The sequence below is a fragment of the Lissotriton vulgaris genome, chromosome 2_1 (genome assembly GCF_964263255.1).
Source record: "Lissotriton vulgaris chromosome 2_1, aLisVul1.2, whole genome shotgun sequence".
In the NCBI taxonomy this organism is placed as follows: Eukaryota; Metazoa; Chordata; class Amphibia; order Caudata; family Salamandridae; genus Lissotriton; species Lissotriton vulgaris.
In genome coordinates, this window is record NC_141687.1 from 2,021,069,127 (window position 1) to 2,021,085,856 (window position 16,730).

General features: G+C 42.1%; 1 protein-coding gene across 2 annotated transcripts in view; it reads right to left on the reverse strand.

The window, feature by feature from the left end:
- The window catches only part of GABPB1 (GA binding protein transcription factor subunit beta 1), a 486,223-nt gene that overhangs the window by 125,227 nt on the left and 344,266 nt on the right, over positions 1 to 16,730 (reverse strand). For both annotated transcript variants that reach the window (XM_086958248.1, XM_086958247.1), the window contains exon 8: positions 8,535 to 8,723. In XM_086958248.1, the coding sequence (XP_086814374.1) occupies positions 8,535 to 8,723 (189 nt within the window). The remainder of the gene's footprint in view (positions 1 to 8,534; positions 8,724 to 16,730) is intronic.

The following is a 16,730-nucleotide window of genomic DNA, read 5'->3' on the forward strand; positions in this document are numbered from 1 at the left end:
TGGTTCCGGCACCTGGTTAATGTATGGAGACAGGTCACACCACATCTGCCTGTCATACCTTCCAAGATAGCGAGGGCATTAGCAGCTCTCACTAGCAGAGCCGACATTAAGGAAAACCTTTTTCCCTCATTATCCAACCTTCTGCTCTCTTTGTCTGGAGGTGCTGCAATCGGAGCAGATGGGTTCCTGGATTTCTGTTGTGCCGCCTGAGTAATAACAGAATCCGGTTTGGGATGACCCAAAAGGCAAGTAGGAGCATCAATAGGCGCCTTATACTTCTTATCTAGTCTGGCCAGAACCGGCGTTACAGTCGCTGGCGTCTCCATGACCTTTAATCCTTCCTTCCAAATATGGGACACTATAGGCAGGGATCGCACGGATTTCCGATACGAGTCCTTGAAGTCGTATAAAAAACATTCCGTCTTCTCCACTGTCATGGTCAGTGCAAATCTCTTAGTGGCCCTTTCCATCAAATTATGAAATCCACCAATGTCCACTGGTGGAGAATCTACTGGTCTCTGTGGAGAAGTAGACGGTGAGGGGGTGACATAGTCATGCCATTCTGCACTTGTGTCCGCAATTTCCTCATCCTCATGATCGTCATCCGAGGAATGGTGGTGTGCCGTCGGCGGTGGAGACCTAGCAGTAGGTTCCGGCAAAATCTCTCTCCTACAAACCGGTGTCCCTGGTACCGATCGTGGACGTGGAGTAACCTCTGGGGCCTGTTGAGCGACTGGAGTCGCTGGGTATCTCTTCCTATAATCCTCTAACATGCCCTGGAGATCCTTCAACAAAGAGGATGGCACACTTGCCATCTCCTCGCGTTGCTGTTGGCGATTTCGGTGCTGTTCCTGGGGTTGTTCCTGATAACCCTCATATTCCTCCTCAGAATTCTCTTCCTGGTACTGACCTGCAATTGCGAAGGGCTACTGGCAATTCCATACTCGTCATCTTCCTCTTCTGAATCCTCCTCTTCCAGCAGGTGAGACGGCAACAATGGAGAGACCTTGCTCAGAGATGTAACCTCTGGTGTTATAGGTTTTTTCCGAAACACCAACCTTTTTTCTGGTAATTTTCCCTCGTCGACGAGCCCGTCGACGAGATTCCCATCGCCGTCATCGTCCAAGTCATCGTCGTCAACGCCACCGTCTACGTTGTAGTCACCGTCGACGCGGTCCTCGTCGACGCTGCCGTCGACACAGTCCTCGTCGGCGCTGCCGTCATAGACACCGCCGTCGTGGACGCCGCAGTTGACGCGTGAAATCGTCGACGCGGTTTTCTCACCAGCTTTAACATTATCTTTCTTCGTCGACGACGGAGGTGTTTTTGTCGTCGATGATCCCTTTTTTGTCGACGGTCCCGCCGACGGTGCTGAAACAGTACCCTTCTCCTCAGAAGACCGTTTGATGGTAATCTTGATTTTCTGAGGTGATTGTGGTGGATCTGAGGCGGATTTCACTAGTTTCACCTCACAAGCAGAACCCTTCTTCCCCTTAGCTGAGACTGAAGGGGATTTTGAGGGACTGCGCCCTGAAGACCCTGGAGTGGTCTTTTTTGGGGCCTTCTCACGTCTTTCCCCTGAGGAATGTGTCTGAGGAGATCTACTTCTCTTCTAAGATCTTAGACGCCACAGATTCCTCTTCACTCTCACTTGAGAGGATCTCCTTTCTGGCCTTAACCTTCTGAAGCCAGATCAGTAGCCTTCCCTCAAGATCTCTCAAGGTCTTATTCGAAAAGGTACGACATACCTTACAATCTGCTGCCTTATGGTCTGGATAGAGGCAGTAGTTGCAGTCCTTGTGAGGGTCATCTGTATAAAGCCTCTTCTTAGAGCAGGCGGAACAAGCTCTAAATAATTCTTTCTTCTCTTTCTCAGACATGGGAGAAGAAAAACCTCAAATCTAAGTCAAAATACTGTAAAAGTTAAGAGTTTGAGCAGAGCTCAAAGGAGACTCCCTAGCACAACGTGTGGTAGAAAAATCTGAGGGGCAGAAGGTTCTCTCAGGAGTGTTCTAGAGGGCGAGGAGCTCTGATTGGTTCAGGGAAAAGTTTGGGCCTTTTTTTACATAACAAAGGCTATGGGTTGCAAAAGGGAAATGGGCCTAGGCCTCTTTTCAGTTTGCTATACTACTAAGCACTGCTTTTTTATATACCGGAGACTCCCGTCTCGACGACGGGGATGGATTTAGGCATGTGAATCTATGAAAGTTCCAATACTGGAGTAATGAACAGTGACAGAAAGGAGAAAAAGAACAGACAGGGGACAGGTCAAGGAATTGGAAGAGTTAGACAAGGCGTAACCTGCTGCAGCTGCTAAAGGACTATGCACAACTAAAGTTATTAGACATTGATAAGGCTGAATCTCCCTCTTGTGGGCAAAACAAATATATTAGGAGGGCCAGGATTCAATGAGAACAGGTCGATCCTAATAGGTCAAGTCTTGGTCTCAGCATACTGAGGAATCTGAGATCCGCAAGAACGTTTTAAGATTATTATAGAACCCCATAAACAGCAGAGCAGGTAAGGTAGTGAGACTGTAATGATAGTATTTCAATGACTCCACATTCAGACTCATATCACAATTCCAAAGAGACACCTTAGATAACCTGATAGGCACAGAAGAGGTTATTACTGTGATAGCCAAATTAAGGTTGCAAAAGGTTACGGTTAATCAAAATACAATTGTGCGGAGGGTCAAATGGGGAAATAATTTTACGACCTGTCCACTCATGCCCCTTACAACAACTTGAAAAACAAAGACAGAAGACCAGGTCAGGGGTGGTGTCATGTCCTGAGTAGTGTGTGGCAATCACACGGGCACATATGTGAACAAGAGAAAAGAGTCTTACTGGGCTAAAAAAGTCCCATCAGACCACCCATATGGCGGCGTTTCATCATATGGGGATTAGCAGTCGCTCCACGCATTCGCCTGTACCATATCATGGCAATGCATAAGTGGAGAGCGGCAAATATAGCCACAGTAATGCTCAAAAAATAATAATATGAAACTTGTGAAGGGTAGTGCAGTGCTGTTGAAATTGTGCTAACTAAAAATGACTACCTAGATTGAAGACATTGCTAAACTGAATAGTCTAGGTGTCATGATTAAAAACGCCTGGTAGTGGGTGAGTAAGACTACTTTTAGGCGATGTGCAAGTGGTCAACTAGTTTCAGCTTACAGGAGTATTACTCCAGCTTTCGTCAGGACCTAAAATATTGTATAAGGTAAGCTACTGCAACACAGATAGAGGGGTGCATACACATGTAAAAAAGAATTAATTGTAGCAATAACATGTAGTATACTCAAGAAAGTCATGTCTCCCCCTCACAACTTGGACCAACATTGTCCACTGTTCACAGGAAAAAATCTTCTTCCCAGCTTTGTGTGGGTGAAGACCTCACCTCGCCCGGCAACTGCTCGGGAAATGGAGGCCCCGCTCTATCCGTCGGTACCTCGCTTCTAAATCCGAGCGGAAAGGTTACGGGCCTTTCTTCAAAAAACAGTAAGAAACAGTCTGAGCAAATATTGTAGACTTTTGTAATCCCTCCAAGCTGACTTCTAAAAGGGGCACACTGGGGACCTCTCTTAGATTGGCCGCATCGCCACAGTCAAAATGATGACCTCACTAGATTCTTATACTTGGACCAATTCTTCCCTGTAAAACCACTGAATAGAGCACTACAAAACATTCAAAGCACCTTAAATAACTTCATATGGGTGGAGCCAAAAATCTAGGTTCCCAAAACGCATAATGTACACCCTTTCCTCTGATCGAGACTTGAGAATTACCCACATTACAAGTTAGGGGAGAATGGCCACAGAGAAGTCCTGGTGTTCTGTGGACCAGATAATTGCAGGCGATCACATCTGGAAGATCAATTTGTTGCTTGGACACTCCAGCATGTGGGGTTTCTACTCTTCCCCTGTTACATGTGTGCAATACTACAGGCAGTTATACAGTGTGAGATTGTGTATTGACCATTAACTTCATTTCACTTTAACTACGTTTTATGAGCACAGTTTCATCTTGTGTCTGTCTGACCATGCCTATCAGCTGCGAAGACAGACAGGCCCAGGTTACTTGCGTGCACAGGTTGTCTATGTTTCTCACTTTCCGAGCGAGAGAGATAAGCTGCTAGAATATATAGAATGGGATTAGTGCAGTGTCCAAGGATGAGAATAAGAACGCTCATTGGAGCCTGGCCAGCTCCGTTGAGTGACCTCGATGGACAATGTAGTTAGCACCTAGAGTGCAGATGAAAGGAGGGGACACTTCTAGAAGTCTCTTTCTCCGTTAGTAAAAGGTATAAAGACATCTTGGTGCTTTGACAGGAACTCTCCTGCGGAGTGGACATGCTGCCCAGGGCCTTCTTTGAGGGCCCAGTTGAGATCTCCTGCCTGAGACTGTTATAAGGTTCCCCAGTCGTGCTGGCGAAGATGATGCCAAACAGACAGCTAGTGATGTATTCCTAGTTCTAATTGCGTATTTATAAATATATATATATATATATATATATATATATATATATATATATATATATATATATATATAAACTTGCTGCAATAATATTCCCCTTTATTGCCATTTGATAAATGGGAACTTGCTGCAGGAGTCCTATTTTGAAGATTGTTCATGTTGTGGCCTGGTATTTAGAAGTGTTGCACAGGTGATTTGAAGAAAAAAGGCAAGTCACAAGTGCTACATTAATCTCATGGAACACAGTCATTGTTCGGAAGGGCGCTCTCTACTTATCCATCCCTTCTTACTTCTATTATAGGAACACTGACTTCAACCAGGGCATGGATGAAAGTCAGTTCTGGAGTGGCAGACAGCCAATTGTAGGCACATAGCCATTGAGTTGTTTACATAGGTCAGAAAGGAATCTGGCCTTTCTGAAACTGAGAGATTGTACAATTTTCGGTTTTGGGGCTGGGTGACCCACACGGAAGTGAAAACGTGGGTCTCCAAGCCCATTACTTATTTTGAAAGACGGGTTTTTCATAAAGCTGACAATAGGTGACTAACTTCCAAACTTAAAGCTCATAATTCCAAAAGCAATCCAAAACAAATACAGTGAGTTATGGTGGGAAGCTGAAATTGGGAGGACAATCACCAACTCAGAATGGGCAAAAAATACTTGCAAGACCCAGTTAAGCACCTCAAGCACGTCAAAGAGAAAAGAAGACTGAGACCGATTGATATTATACCCCTAATAGGGTACAGAGAAAGAATGCCAACAAAAAGCAACCACTGATGGAGGAACCATGGTAACCTAGGTCACTTCATCTTTGCTTTGGCACAGCCACTAGCTCCAGAGGTACTGGAAGGATGTTTGCTATGAGGTAATCAAATGTACCGGGCTCAACGGATAAGGTTACCAGCATATATTATTCTAGAAGTGGCAGACTGTATTTCCTACCCTTTAAAATCACACAGATACATAAATCATCTTACTGCTAGGTGCAGTCAAAACAAGCAATTCTGAACCTCTGGGCAGGGAATTACATTCACATATAGAACCTGGCTGTACAGCGTTTTTAGGGATATGCTTGGAAAAGACTTAATTGGCCTGGATAGCAAAAGTAATAGTTTTAGGGAAATTTGGAAATCATACCTGCATATGCTATCAATAGAATTAATTATAACGTGCCTAAGATACCTAAGGTTCAAAAATATCACCCCCACGCCTGCACAAGTAGACAGGCAGACGGTCTGGTGTACATGTCAAGCTAACAATGCAACCCTGCTGTTTCAAGCTATGCACTATTGTACTAACTCATTAAGGGAGGCATTCTCCTAAGTCAAAGAGGTTGGGCAGGTGGGGAGCGATGTAAAAACTGATCCATTTCATGTTTACAACTGTTAACAGTATAGTTCTTCCTTACGCAATAGGCCCAGTCGGTCTTGTGATGTAGGCGGGTGTATGTATACTAATAAATATATTTAAAAAAACAAAGTTAATCATAAAAGGGAACATTTTTGTAAAAAAATTGGTCCCTCATACTACAGTCTGCTTAAAACAGTTCTAATTTGACTTACCCTGTAGGTAAGACGACAGTTTATACTGCGTTTTAATTCTTATATTTGTGGTATGTTGTGATTGAAATTTCCTCTGACCTGGAATCTGCTCTACAGCCACATTATGAACTGCACATGCGCCAGTTACCCTCCAAGGACATCCAACTTTCAAAGCCTACTTTCCTTGTGATTACAGCTCCGCCTGCACTGCAGCATGACTAGACCTCCCTTACCAAGGCAAAGCGGTGGCTGAACTGTCCTTAGTTCAGATACCAGCACTGTGTGTGTATATGTCCCATGCTGTGGCTGTGTGTTTCTCTGCAGTTGTGTGCCTGTAGGACAGTTTATGCGTCTGTGCCCCTCTCTTTCCCTCACCTTGTGTCTACTAGTGCCTCACAACGCATACTTCTTACCGTTCTCCGTATTTATGTCTTGTTGTGGCAAAGTAATTTTTTGTGTACATTTCGGTGTGGGTGCACATTGTATGGGTATGTACTGTATGAACGTAACAAGAAAATCAATGGAAAAAGCGCAGGCACAGGGCAGGTGGTAGACGTGGGATTGTTGAGGTTCCGTGCTCGTAAGGGATAAAGGTGCACGAGCAAAGTGGGGGCAAATTCTGTACCTAGTAGCTTTGTATAATCTGGCAGTAAGAAGTTTGAAGGAGAGGTCTTGAGTTTATGTCTGAAGTGGAGGAAGGAAGGCTAATGTCGAAATTCAATTGGAAAGGAGTGTCACACTCCTGGCAGGAAGCAGGAAAAAGCCTGGCATTTAATTAACTTCAGTAGGTCAGTAAGATTTCACTTGTGCAACATTTCACACGTTTTTAAATCCCATTTAATGTGAGGGAAACATGGGAGAATGCTTTTAGCAGAAAATGTCTTACAGACACAGTGAACTCACTGTAGGGACCTATTTTCTCCTCAAACCAGGTTTCTACTGAAACCTCATGAGATTTTGAATACAAGGTATGCCTTCCACGAGATACCAGCAAGTATATTTTCATGAATTTTCTATTTCTCCCACACCTCTCTCTAATCTAGCAATGCTACTTCGGTGAATCTTGCCTATCGCTTCGCTAGTCTTGCTCTTGAACATAGGGCACAGTGGCTTCCAAGCATATGAGTCATTTAGTGACATTTTACAGTCTATTTAATGTGATCAGTCTCTGGCTGATAAATGCTTTTCAGGGGCATTAGATGGGTTTCTGGAAAGCCAATAAGAAGGGAGTAAACCTTCACTAAAGTGAGGCAGTAACAGGATCCAACAAGCTATTCAAAAGACCTCTTCTGGGAAGAAAGGTTTTATTTTTCAGACCAAAGTAATCTGACACCAGCTCTTCAATGTGATGTGAGTCTTGAAAATGAGAATTGAGGCAATAGGAAAGACCAGGAATTTCTCAATTTCTGGTGTGAACTCATCTATATTCATTTTAATAAATTCTGAACATGGTACTGTTCGTTGGCATTAGTTATGAGGGCAAACTGTCTTTTGTCTAAGCTTACACTGAGAGAGACTTCGACTATCCAAACCTAATTGGCAATGAAGTATGTTTTCATTGGAGCGATAGCACAACTGGACATTATCTTCAGTTTGAGCAGGTATTACTCGTGGTTCTGGTGGATTCCGATTTCTTTGTAAGTGAAAAGGATTTCGAAAGGTTTCATTGACAAGATGCCCTGTAAGTGTTGTAGTTTATATGGAACGGACCAACCTGGAAGAGCTTATTTCAAAAGGCTTGGAACTGTTCTTCAAGTATTAATCTAAAAGCGAAGGACAACTCCATCAGAGTCCATTCTTTGAGCCAGGGTATCAGTAATGATCTAATAATCAATGGAGTTAAAGGCAACAGAGAAGTAATTGGTATTATGTGCATCATGGATCACTTATATGGTTGTTGTTTGAAGTTGGGGAGCAGAGATCGGCGTGTTCCATCTGAGAAGCAGTCCTTGTAAGAAAAGTGGCGCAATCATGAAAAGGTAAATGGAAAGGATTTGGATTGGGTTGAGCAGAAGGTGGGTGGGGCATTAAAGTGATTTATCAACATGAGTACCATAAATTCATGCACCAAGCTCTGACTTGGTGCCAAGGCATGGATGTACCCAACTTCTCAACTGAAATGTGAGTTAAAGTACTTTAATTCGGTCATCTTCTGCAAGGTCTTCTCAAGCATCCAGGAACATGGGTACAGAGGTGCTGGCATAAAAAAATACAACAGCAAATTTAACAAAACTATTGTGTTGAAAATCTTTTACAATGCTGCAGAAATTAGAAGCGGGCACATGAAGGAGGCACACATTACGCTCGATTTCCCAAATCCTTCTTTCCAAAGCAGGCACACAAAGATAAACTACTTGGAAAATTCCTAAAGGTTTAGACATTAAGGGATAATGCAAAATGTGATTAACGAGCATGTAATATGGCAATAGATGGAATAATTATATACACAATTTTTGCAACGATCTGTATAGAGCACGTTTTCACAAAGTTAACAATGCATCCTTTATAACTAACCTTGCTGTCCATCTGGCATTGTTACAATAATAGGCTGTCCAATTCCACTATTGTGGATTCCAGACTGTAGATTGCTGAGATGAATGCCATCTGTGACAATTGTAATAACTTGCTGGCCTCCGGAACTTACAACCTGTTGTATCGCCCCATCTACAGAATCTGCAGTCACTACTTCTTCCGAAGCCACCACTGAAAGAAGATTCATAAGTGTACATTTAAATCTCTAAATGTAACAGAATGTTTAGTATTAAATCATCTATGAAACATACTGCTGCTTTTGAAAGCTAGAATGCATAGTTAAAATAAGAATCCATAATGTAATTTTTTGAACTTCTTTACAGCCTTACATTTTTAATTAATTTAAAAACATGAAAGATTGTCCGAAGTGAAAAGAACCACCACCAGACACTACATTCCGAATGTTTTCTCAAGATACCTTTCTGACAATACACAAGGCTGCTCATGACTTTCTGTGCCATTGTATCAGACACACTGCTCTTAGGGTGTGTTGGGGAGGCCAGGTTTGGCAGCCCCAGTGAGGGGTGTGAATGATAGTGCAAAATGTAAACTGGATGATGCACTGTTTCCGTGAATCCTAATGGATAGCCTAGGCGATCTCCTGCTGGAGAACATGGGTATCTGTAGACCAAAAACACTGATTTGGCAGTACTGATATCGGATTGGAGGCTCGATTGGGGGCTCATGCAACTTCCACGTTTATTTCAAGGTGCATGACTATATTTTGTTAAAATATTTCATTTCGGTGAGAATCTCTTACCGTTAGTCCCGCATGCCCAACGGAGCTTTGAAACACCGCTCCTTCTGCTGCGGTGTGCCTTGAACTGCTCGTGATATGTCATCCTTTGTCTCTGCGTGCTCCATGTATTTGACTCCTTCGCTGTGCTGCTTAAGTCAGTTCTGCCTTTGTCTCCGTGGACTGGTGCCTACTAACTTCCACGCAGTCAGGCAGTGCTCGAGACGCCGCTCTGCATTCTTGCCCCAGCCCAGACTAGCTCACAGATTTTTAAAAGAAATTCAGTGCAGCCTTCATGTTGTCACTTCCTATTTGGGCTGCTTCGCTGACTGATTCTGCATTCTCACTCCAGGTCAGACCAGCACACCTATTCGTTATTTACTGTGCTGCTTTCGTGTTGTCATTGTTGAATTGTGTTGTATACATTTGTTTTCCAGAAATTTTTTTTATTTATTCATTTTTGTTTTATTTTCCTATTTAACAACTTTTTTTACGCATGGCCTCTTCTCAGAATGTTTTACATCCTTCTTTTTTACAGAATCGTGGCAAATCAGAAATCAAATGGAAGCAATGGCGTTGCAACTTTCAAAGTTACCTGGTTGCCATAGATGGTCTTGATTACACACCTACCAGGAAACTCGCATTGCTTTTCAGTCATCTGGGTATTGCAGGTCAGAATGTTTTTGACAATCTTCCTACTATACCTCACCCTGTGGGTGAATCTGTATAGAATGAGAATATTGAGGCTAAATAAAGACTTAAAAAACAATATTCTGAAGAACCCAGCGTATTGTTGGAGAGGCATAGTTTTGTTATGTGCAAACAGGATAATAATGAAACTGCATAAGAATATATAGCTGCTTTGCGTGTCTCAGTTGCTCCTTGTGAATTTGAGAACTCAGTTAACACGTATATAAGGGATCAATTCATTTTCAAGTGTTTCTTCAATGCAGGAGAGATTACTTACCTGTCGCAATCCTTCTCTTTTTGAACTGACTGGCACTGCTAAAAGTGTTCAACATTCCATCTTGTCTACTCAAGCCCCAGCTTCTCACGAGAGAAATCCTTCTGTTGCACTTGTAACTGATGATAGTACCAACTCTGCCGTCAAGTTTAGTAAGGATAGAAAGAGACAAGCTGTATGTTATCGTTGTGGTTCTAAGACTCATATTGATCTGCTTTCTGAAACAAATGCATCAAGTGTAAAAAATGTGAACCTTTTCACACGGTTTGTAGGTCACAGGACATACAAGTATACATAGTGTTGACTTGCAACACAGATCTGGTCAGGACAATTCTGAAACTAATGTTCGTGATTGCACATACATTTTGTCTAATTTTGGACTATTGAAAATGGACAGGATTTAGTCAAAATAGAGGGTCCGTTTTGTCAAGCTTTTTTGGGAGAGAAATCTCTGCAAGTTTTGGCTGATTCGGGCGCACCCATAACAGATTTAGCTGGCAGTACATTTCATTTGTTTTGGCCTTCTACACTTGAACTAAATGCACTTTGTGTTTGTCCCAGAGCATTTGGAGGATAAAGAAAATGATCTCCACAGTTTTTACTTTGATGATTCAAGAATCTTAGGCAGAATAATACATACAAAAATGTATGTAGCTAATAATGGCAAATACCTTGTTGGCTGGATGTATCTAGCTAGGTTGGTCATACATCTCAAACCGGGTCACAAACATCCCATTGTCCTTGGAGAAATGCCTTTTGTGTCTCTTTCTGGTGATTCAACGGGTGATATTGTGGCCAGTCTTATGCATAAATTCCCGGCAGTTTTTAAGGAGGAGATAGGAACGGTGTATAGCCTTGAGCATGAGATCAGATTAAAGGAGAATGCTGTACCCATCATTAAGAAAGTCAGACCTGTTCCGATTAGTAGGCGCTCTGAATTAAGAATATTACTCGATAAGCTTACAGTAGAAGGTATCATTATGCCCACAGACTCGTAGGAATGGGTATCTCCAATCGTTTTGGAAAACGAAAAGTGGGAATCTTTGCCTCTGTGTGGACTTGAGATTCCTTAATCATAATATAATTGTTGACTGTCACCCACTACCGCACATCCAAGAAATGTTGTCCAATATAGGCCAAGCCAAGTATTTTTCAACCATAGATTTGCACTCTGCTTACCATCAGACACCCTCACCTAGTGAGTTCCAAGGACTTACCACCATTATAACACCCTTTGGGGCTTTTAAGTAGTTAAGGCTACGATTCGGTCTTGCTTCGGCGACCAGTGTTTTTCAGAAGGTAATATACATTTTATTTAAAGATCTCAAGAATGTCCAAGCCTTCCAAGATGATATTCTTGTGTTTACAGAGACCAGGGAGGAACATTTGTAGATCTTGGACAGAATATTAAACATTTGTAACTAAAGAGGCATACCCATAAAGTAGAAAAATGTTAGTTTATAGTCCAGAATTTGGATTACCCTGGTCACACTATCACACCTGATGACATCAAACTAACATTTTGCAATGTTAAAGCCATTTTGAAAGCTCCTGTACCTGCTGATCGAGATTCGTTAAGATAATTTATTGGTCTCTGTGAATATTAAGCACATTTTGTATCATCTTACGCATGTGCAGTTCAATCTTTGAGACATATTAAAACAATACAAAAAATTGGTCAAGTTCATTTGGACTAATGAAACCAATGAATCTTTTACTAATCTTAAACAATTGGTGGTGACTGTTCCGGCTTCAAGTCCTTTTAGTGCAGGCAAAAAATGCATTATCTCTGTGGATGCTAGCATGAAGGGCATTGGTGCAGTATTTGGGCAAAAAGTCAATGGAAAGGAGATTACCATTGCTTTTGTATCTAAAGCTCTTTCAGAGGGTGAATCCCACTACAGTACCATAGAAAGAGAAGCATTAGTTTTTCTCTGGGCTGTCCAAAAATGTAAAAAGTATTTGTGGGTCTGTTCTTTTGAAATTTGAAATTATCATGAGCCACTTTTGTTTCTGCTACAAGGTAGTTGTCTATGGGAAGGCACTATCCCACATGGTACGTTTGCTCTTGAAATTGCAAGAATATCATTTTATTATATAGTACCTACAGGGTAGAAGGAATTTTTGGGCTGATTGCCTTTCAGGGTTACCTCGGACTGTTGACTATGACATCAAAGAATATTGTAAAATGCGTTGTTGCTGCCTTGGATGCAGTGTCTTCTCGTTGTGAGGTAATTTCTGAAAAGGACTGGTTGGAAGCTGTGTCCCAAGATTAGGTTCATGGAGTACATTAGGAATGGTTGGCCTCCCTTGCGTAATCTTCCTGATGAATTAAGACCTTTTTCTTAAGTTTCTCCTGAGCTCTCTAATGAAAATCAAGTATGCACCAGAAATGGTAAATTCATCCCTCCTCTTTCTCTTAGGCCACGCTCAATAAAATAGCACATGAAGGACACTTGAGTATCACACCCACTAGCAAAAAATTAAAGGAGCATTTTAGGTGGTCTTCCAGGAATGCGCAAGTTACCTCTTTTGTGAATTTGTGTCCTCAGTGCATCATGTCTGATAAGCACTGAAAAACAGCAAATAAACCGGATCATCCTACATCTATCTGCTGGACCTTGGATGAAGGTAGCTTTGGATTTTGCTGGTCCATTCACTCTTCTTCCTTCATGCAATAGATTTCTTATAGTTTTAATTGACTTTTTCTAAGTGGATTTATGTCTCTGTTGTTGAGTCTACTTCCACCCAGTCTGTTTTTTTCTCTTGAAGGTACACCGAGAGAAATTGTGAAGGACATCAGGACACTTTTTACTTCAACTTTCACGACAAAATTACTGATTGATTCAGACATTAAACATTTCCAGGTTGCCCTTTATAGTCCTTTGGCTAATGGATTAGTAGAAAGAGATAACCATTTTTATGAAAGATGGTATTGCGGGGACACACTGTTTTCTGTGTAACCAGGCGCTTAACAAATGGCTTATTATTATTATTGATGTGTACAGTTTCCTAAGAGACAAAATCAATGCTTATCATACTACTCCCCATTCAACAACTGGGTTCACCCCTTTGGAATTGCTAAGAGGAAGGAAGTTCAGATCCATATTTTCCCTACATGGCTTGATTTTCAGGCTGATTTGAAAACACATGAACATTTAGCAGTAAAGAAAAATCTTTTGTTAAAGTAAAAACAGTAGAAACTCTATTTTGTTTGTACAAAGCATGAATCTGAAAGAGAATTTCTGATTAAATCTTTGGTTCTCATCAAAAATCCTATAAAGGTCAAGAAAGGGGAGTCTGTTTACTCCTCTCCTTGTAAAATAAAGCGGGTTAGTAAAAATGTTGTTCTTTTACATTGGAGGGGTTGGTGGAATAAAAACAGTTGAGGGCCTATATCTGATATTCAAAGAGATTTATTTGAAATCGCATACTCCTGTTGTTGATGATTCTATCATTTATGAAGCCAGGAATTCTAAGTCAGGTGAGGTATCTTCTCACGTTTTGTCCTAGTGTGGATGTTTTTAATGATTCTGTTAGACACTCTTCTGAACCTCTGTTGGTTCCACCTGAGAATTCACAGTGTGCTTCACAGGGTTTAAGTATACAGCAAACCACACCATTTAACTCTATGCTGTCTACTCCTGCTTCTCAAACATGTTCCTTCCCAGAGTTCACAGTATTCTCACAGGACAAGTTCCTATAATTCAGAACCTATTCTATTAAAAGTCTCCAGATTACCACCATGTTTTGATGATTATGATTTATCTTACTTTTCCATTTTTGGGAGGTGGTGGGGGTGGGTAAAATGATATAGTGTTCTATACTTTTAATCTGTTTTACATTTGTGCATCTATATACTGTGCCACGCATTTCCTCTATGTTCTTGTTTCCCTATGGTGTAGTGATGTTCCATTCTCGAACATATCTCTAGTTGCCAGAAGACAAATCAAATCTCTATGGGCTTTCCCCGGAGTGACTTGTGATAGCTGTGGGTTCTATTCTTTGAAACTTGTATTGAAAAATGAACCTCATTTGTGGATCTTCTATCAGCTCCTGCTTCGTTTGTCAGTCACCCCGCTACTTCAGGGAGCCCCCTAAATACTAGATTTAGGGGCATTTTAGGGGAGAAGCAGGTAGTGCCAATAGGCACCTTACCTGGGTGACTAAACTCTCTATTATGCCAACCTCCTCTAGCCCTGATTGGGGGGTCCCTTATCATCAAGATGGCAGGGACTGAAACATGTGCTTCGTTTTGCCTCCCCCACCTTGCGGTTATAGGAGGTGTGCCCACCTCTGCCAGCTCCACCCCTGAGTTTTCACATCGGTTTTCCCCACCCAAAGTTGGGGGTGTAAACCAGGGGCTGCCATCTACTGCTAGCAGCAGAAGCTGTGGGTCTCATTTCAAAAGTGGCAGGCCTTTGAAGCTTCCGCCTTCTAGTACTGGCCCATCCTGGGGGAGGAGGTGTGATGCCTCTGACCAGGTTGCTCATTGTTTCTGGTCCCACAGAGCAGGTGCTCTCCATCCAGGGGCCTAGAAACATGTCTGATGGTGGCTGGCTGCCTACTGCCAGTCAGAGAACACACAGGGGGCACCTTTGAGATGTCCTTTGGGTACACAGTACATTAAATTGTTCATTGGAATCAGTGTGGATGTATTGAGAGGGGTAGTCTGGTTTCCAGTCCATGCACTCTCTATGCTTCATTGGCACTTACAATATTAAGGATGGACCTCAATATTGTAGGGGAATCTGCTACTGCAGATATGCCCTCACCTGCGATATAGTGCACCCTTCCTTAGGGCTTTGGGGCCTGCCAGAGAGGTGACTAACCTATGTCTTCAGCCAGTAAAGAATGGAATTGCACCCAGGTAAGGTGCCATGTCAACTTTGTTGTTTTCTCCCTCACATGGGCATGCATACTGCAAGGGCAGTTGCACGGTCCCGGTGAGTGGGGGAGTCCCAGGCGACCCTCTTCAGCTCCCAGGCCTTAGGTACCCAGGGTACCACTTAGTAGGAACTTACAGGGGGCAGAAGTACTAATTGGGGATATGGTTTAGGGAAGAAGCACTGGCACAGGGTCCCTGAATGGCAGGGACCCTGTGCACTACAATTGAAACCGCATCAAAACCAGGCAAAATGTGGGGAGCATGGAAAAAGAGGCACTTCCTCACAGGAGGAGGAGAGCAGCGTCCAGGGCAGATGACTCTGGATCGGGGGCATCACGGTTCAATCCCTTGGACCGGCAGCAGCTTAGCATCATGTGACTGGGCAATAGCTCACAATCTCCCCGATGGCCCCCAGCGCCTTGAAACTCTTAATGGTGTGATATGTTTGTGTGTTACAAAAATAGAAATTAATATTACAGCAGCCAAAGGTATTTTTTTTTATAAATGATGCTCTTGCCAATGTAAAGTAAATGGCAATATTAATTTTTGTTTTAGGGGGCAATTTTCCACTGCTCACGGGTGAATCCTTGTCACCTTGTAACTCCTTACAACACAACAACTCAAATGTGACAACAGGTTTATTAAGCATGGTTAACAAACTGGCTTGCAAACCTCAAAGCATAGCAAAACAAATCTGATTCTGCAGTAAATAAGATGGCCAGCTGAGTATGCAAAATGTTACACGCCTTTAGATCATAGGGGTTTTATTTCCCCAAAGATAGCTGAACAAATAATAAAATAAACAAATACATAAAAATTCCAAAATGGTCAGTAGTCATACCACTGTTCCAGCCCCAGTGAGGCATATTTTAAAAATGTCCAGGTTCAATCTTATGTTGGGTTGTTATTTATTTTTGGTAACACTTGTAGCCACATTTATTAGAGAAACAACGTTAATATTGAAGAAAAAATATTTTGCACTACTGAAAGTGGTACAAAATAAAACTAAAGACTTTCTATCAATGTTTTTGTTTTATATATTTATTTCTCCTGAGTCAATGAAAAGAAAGATGTCTCGATATTATGGAGGAAGTGTACTACTAATGTAATATCACACATTGAATACTACTGTATAACTTGCCAGATTGTATGTTGCTACCATAGTACAACTTCTCTTATACCTGTACTCTAATTTTACAAAGATAAGAACATGGGCACCTTCTCATACATCTCATGTAATGAAACCGTCAAACCTCACTCAACGATTTGAACCTTGATGATTTCGAACCCAGGCCTTCACTGAATGCCAATAAACGTGGATTCACCCTGGACACCAACCTCGCCCTCAAGGAAAAATGCTTCTTAAAGAAGGTGACTTCAGAACTGCAGTTGAAGTCCTTGTACTCTCAGATCTGAATGTTGGTAATGTTCTGCCATGACCTACTAGACTTCACACTGGTACCACTTAAGGACATGCTACTCACTGCAGCACGTCTCATCCAAGGCCTGGACAAATATGATCACATAATTCCCCTCCTGATAAAACTCCATTGGTTCCCTTTGCCAGCATGTACCAACTCCAAAACCAAC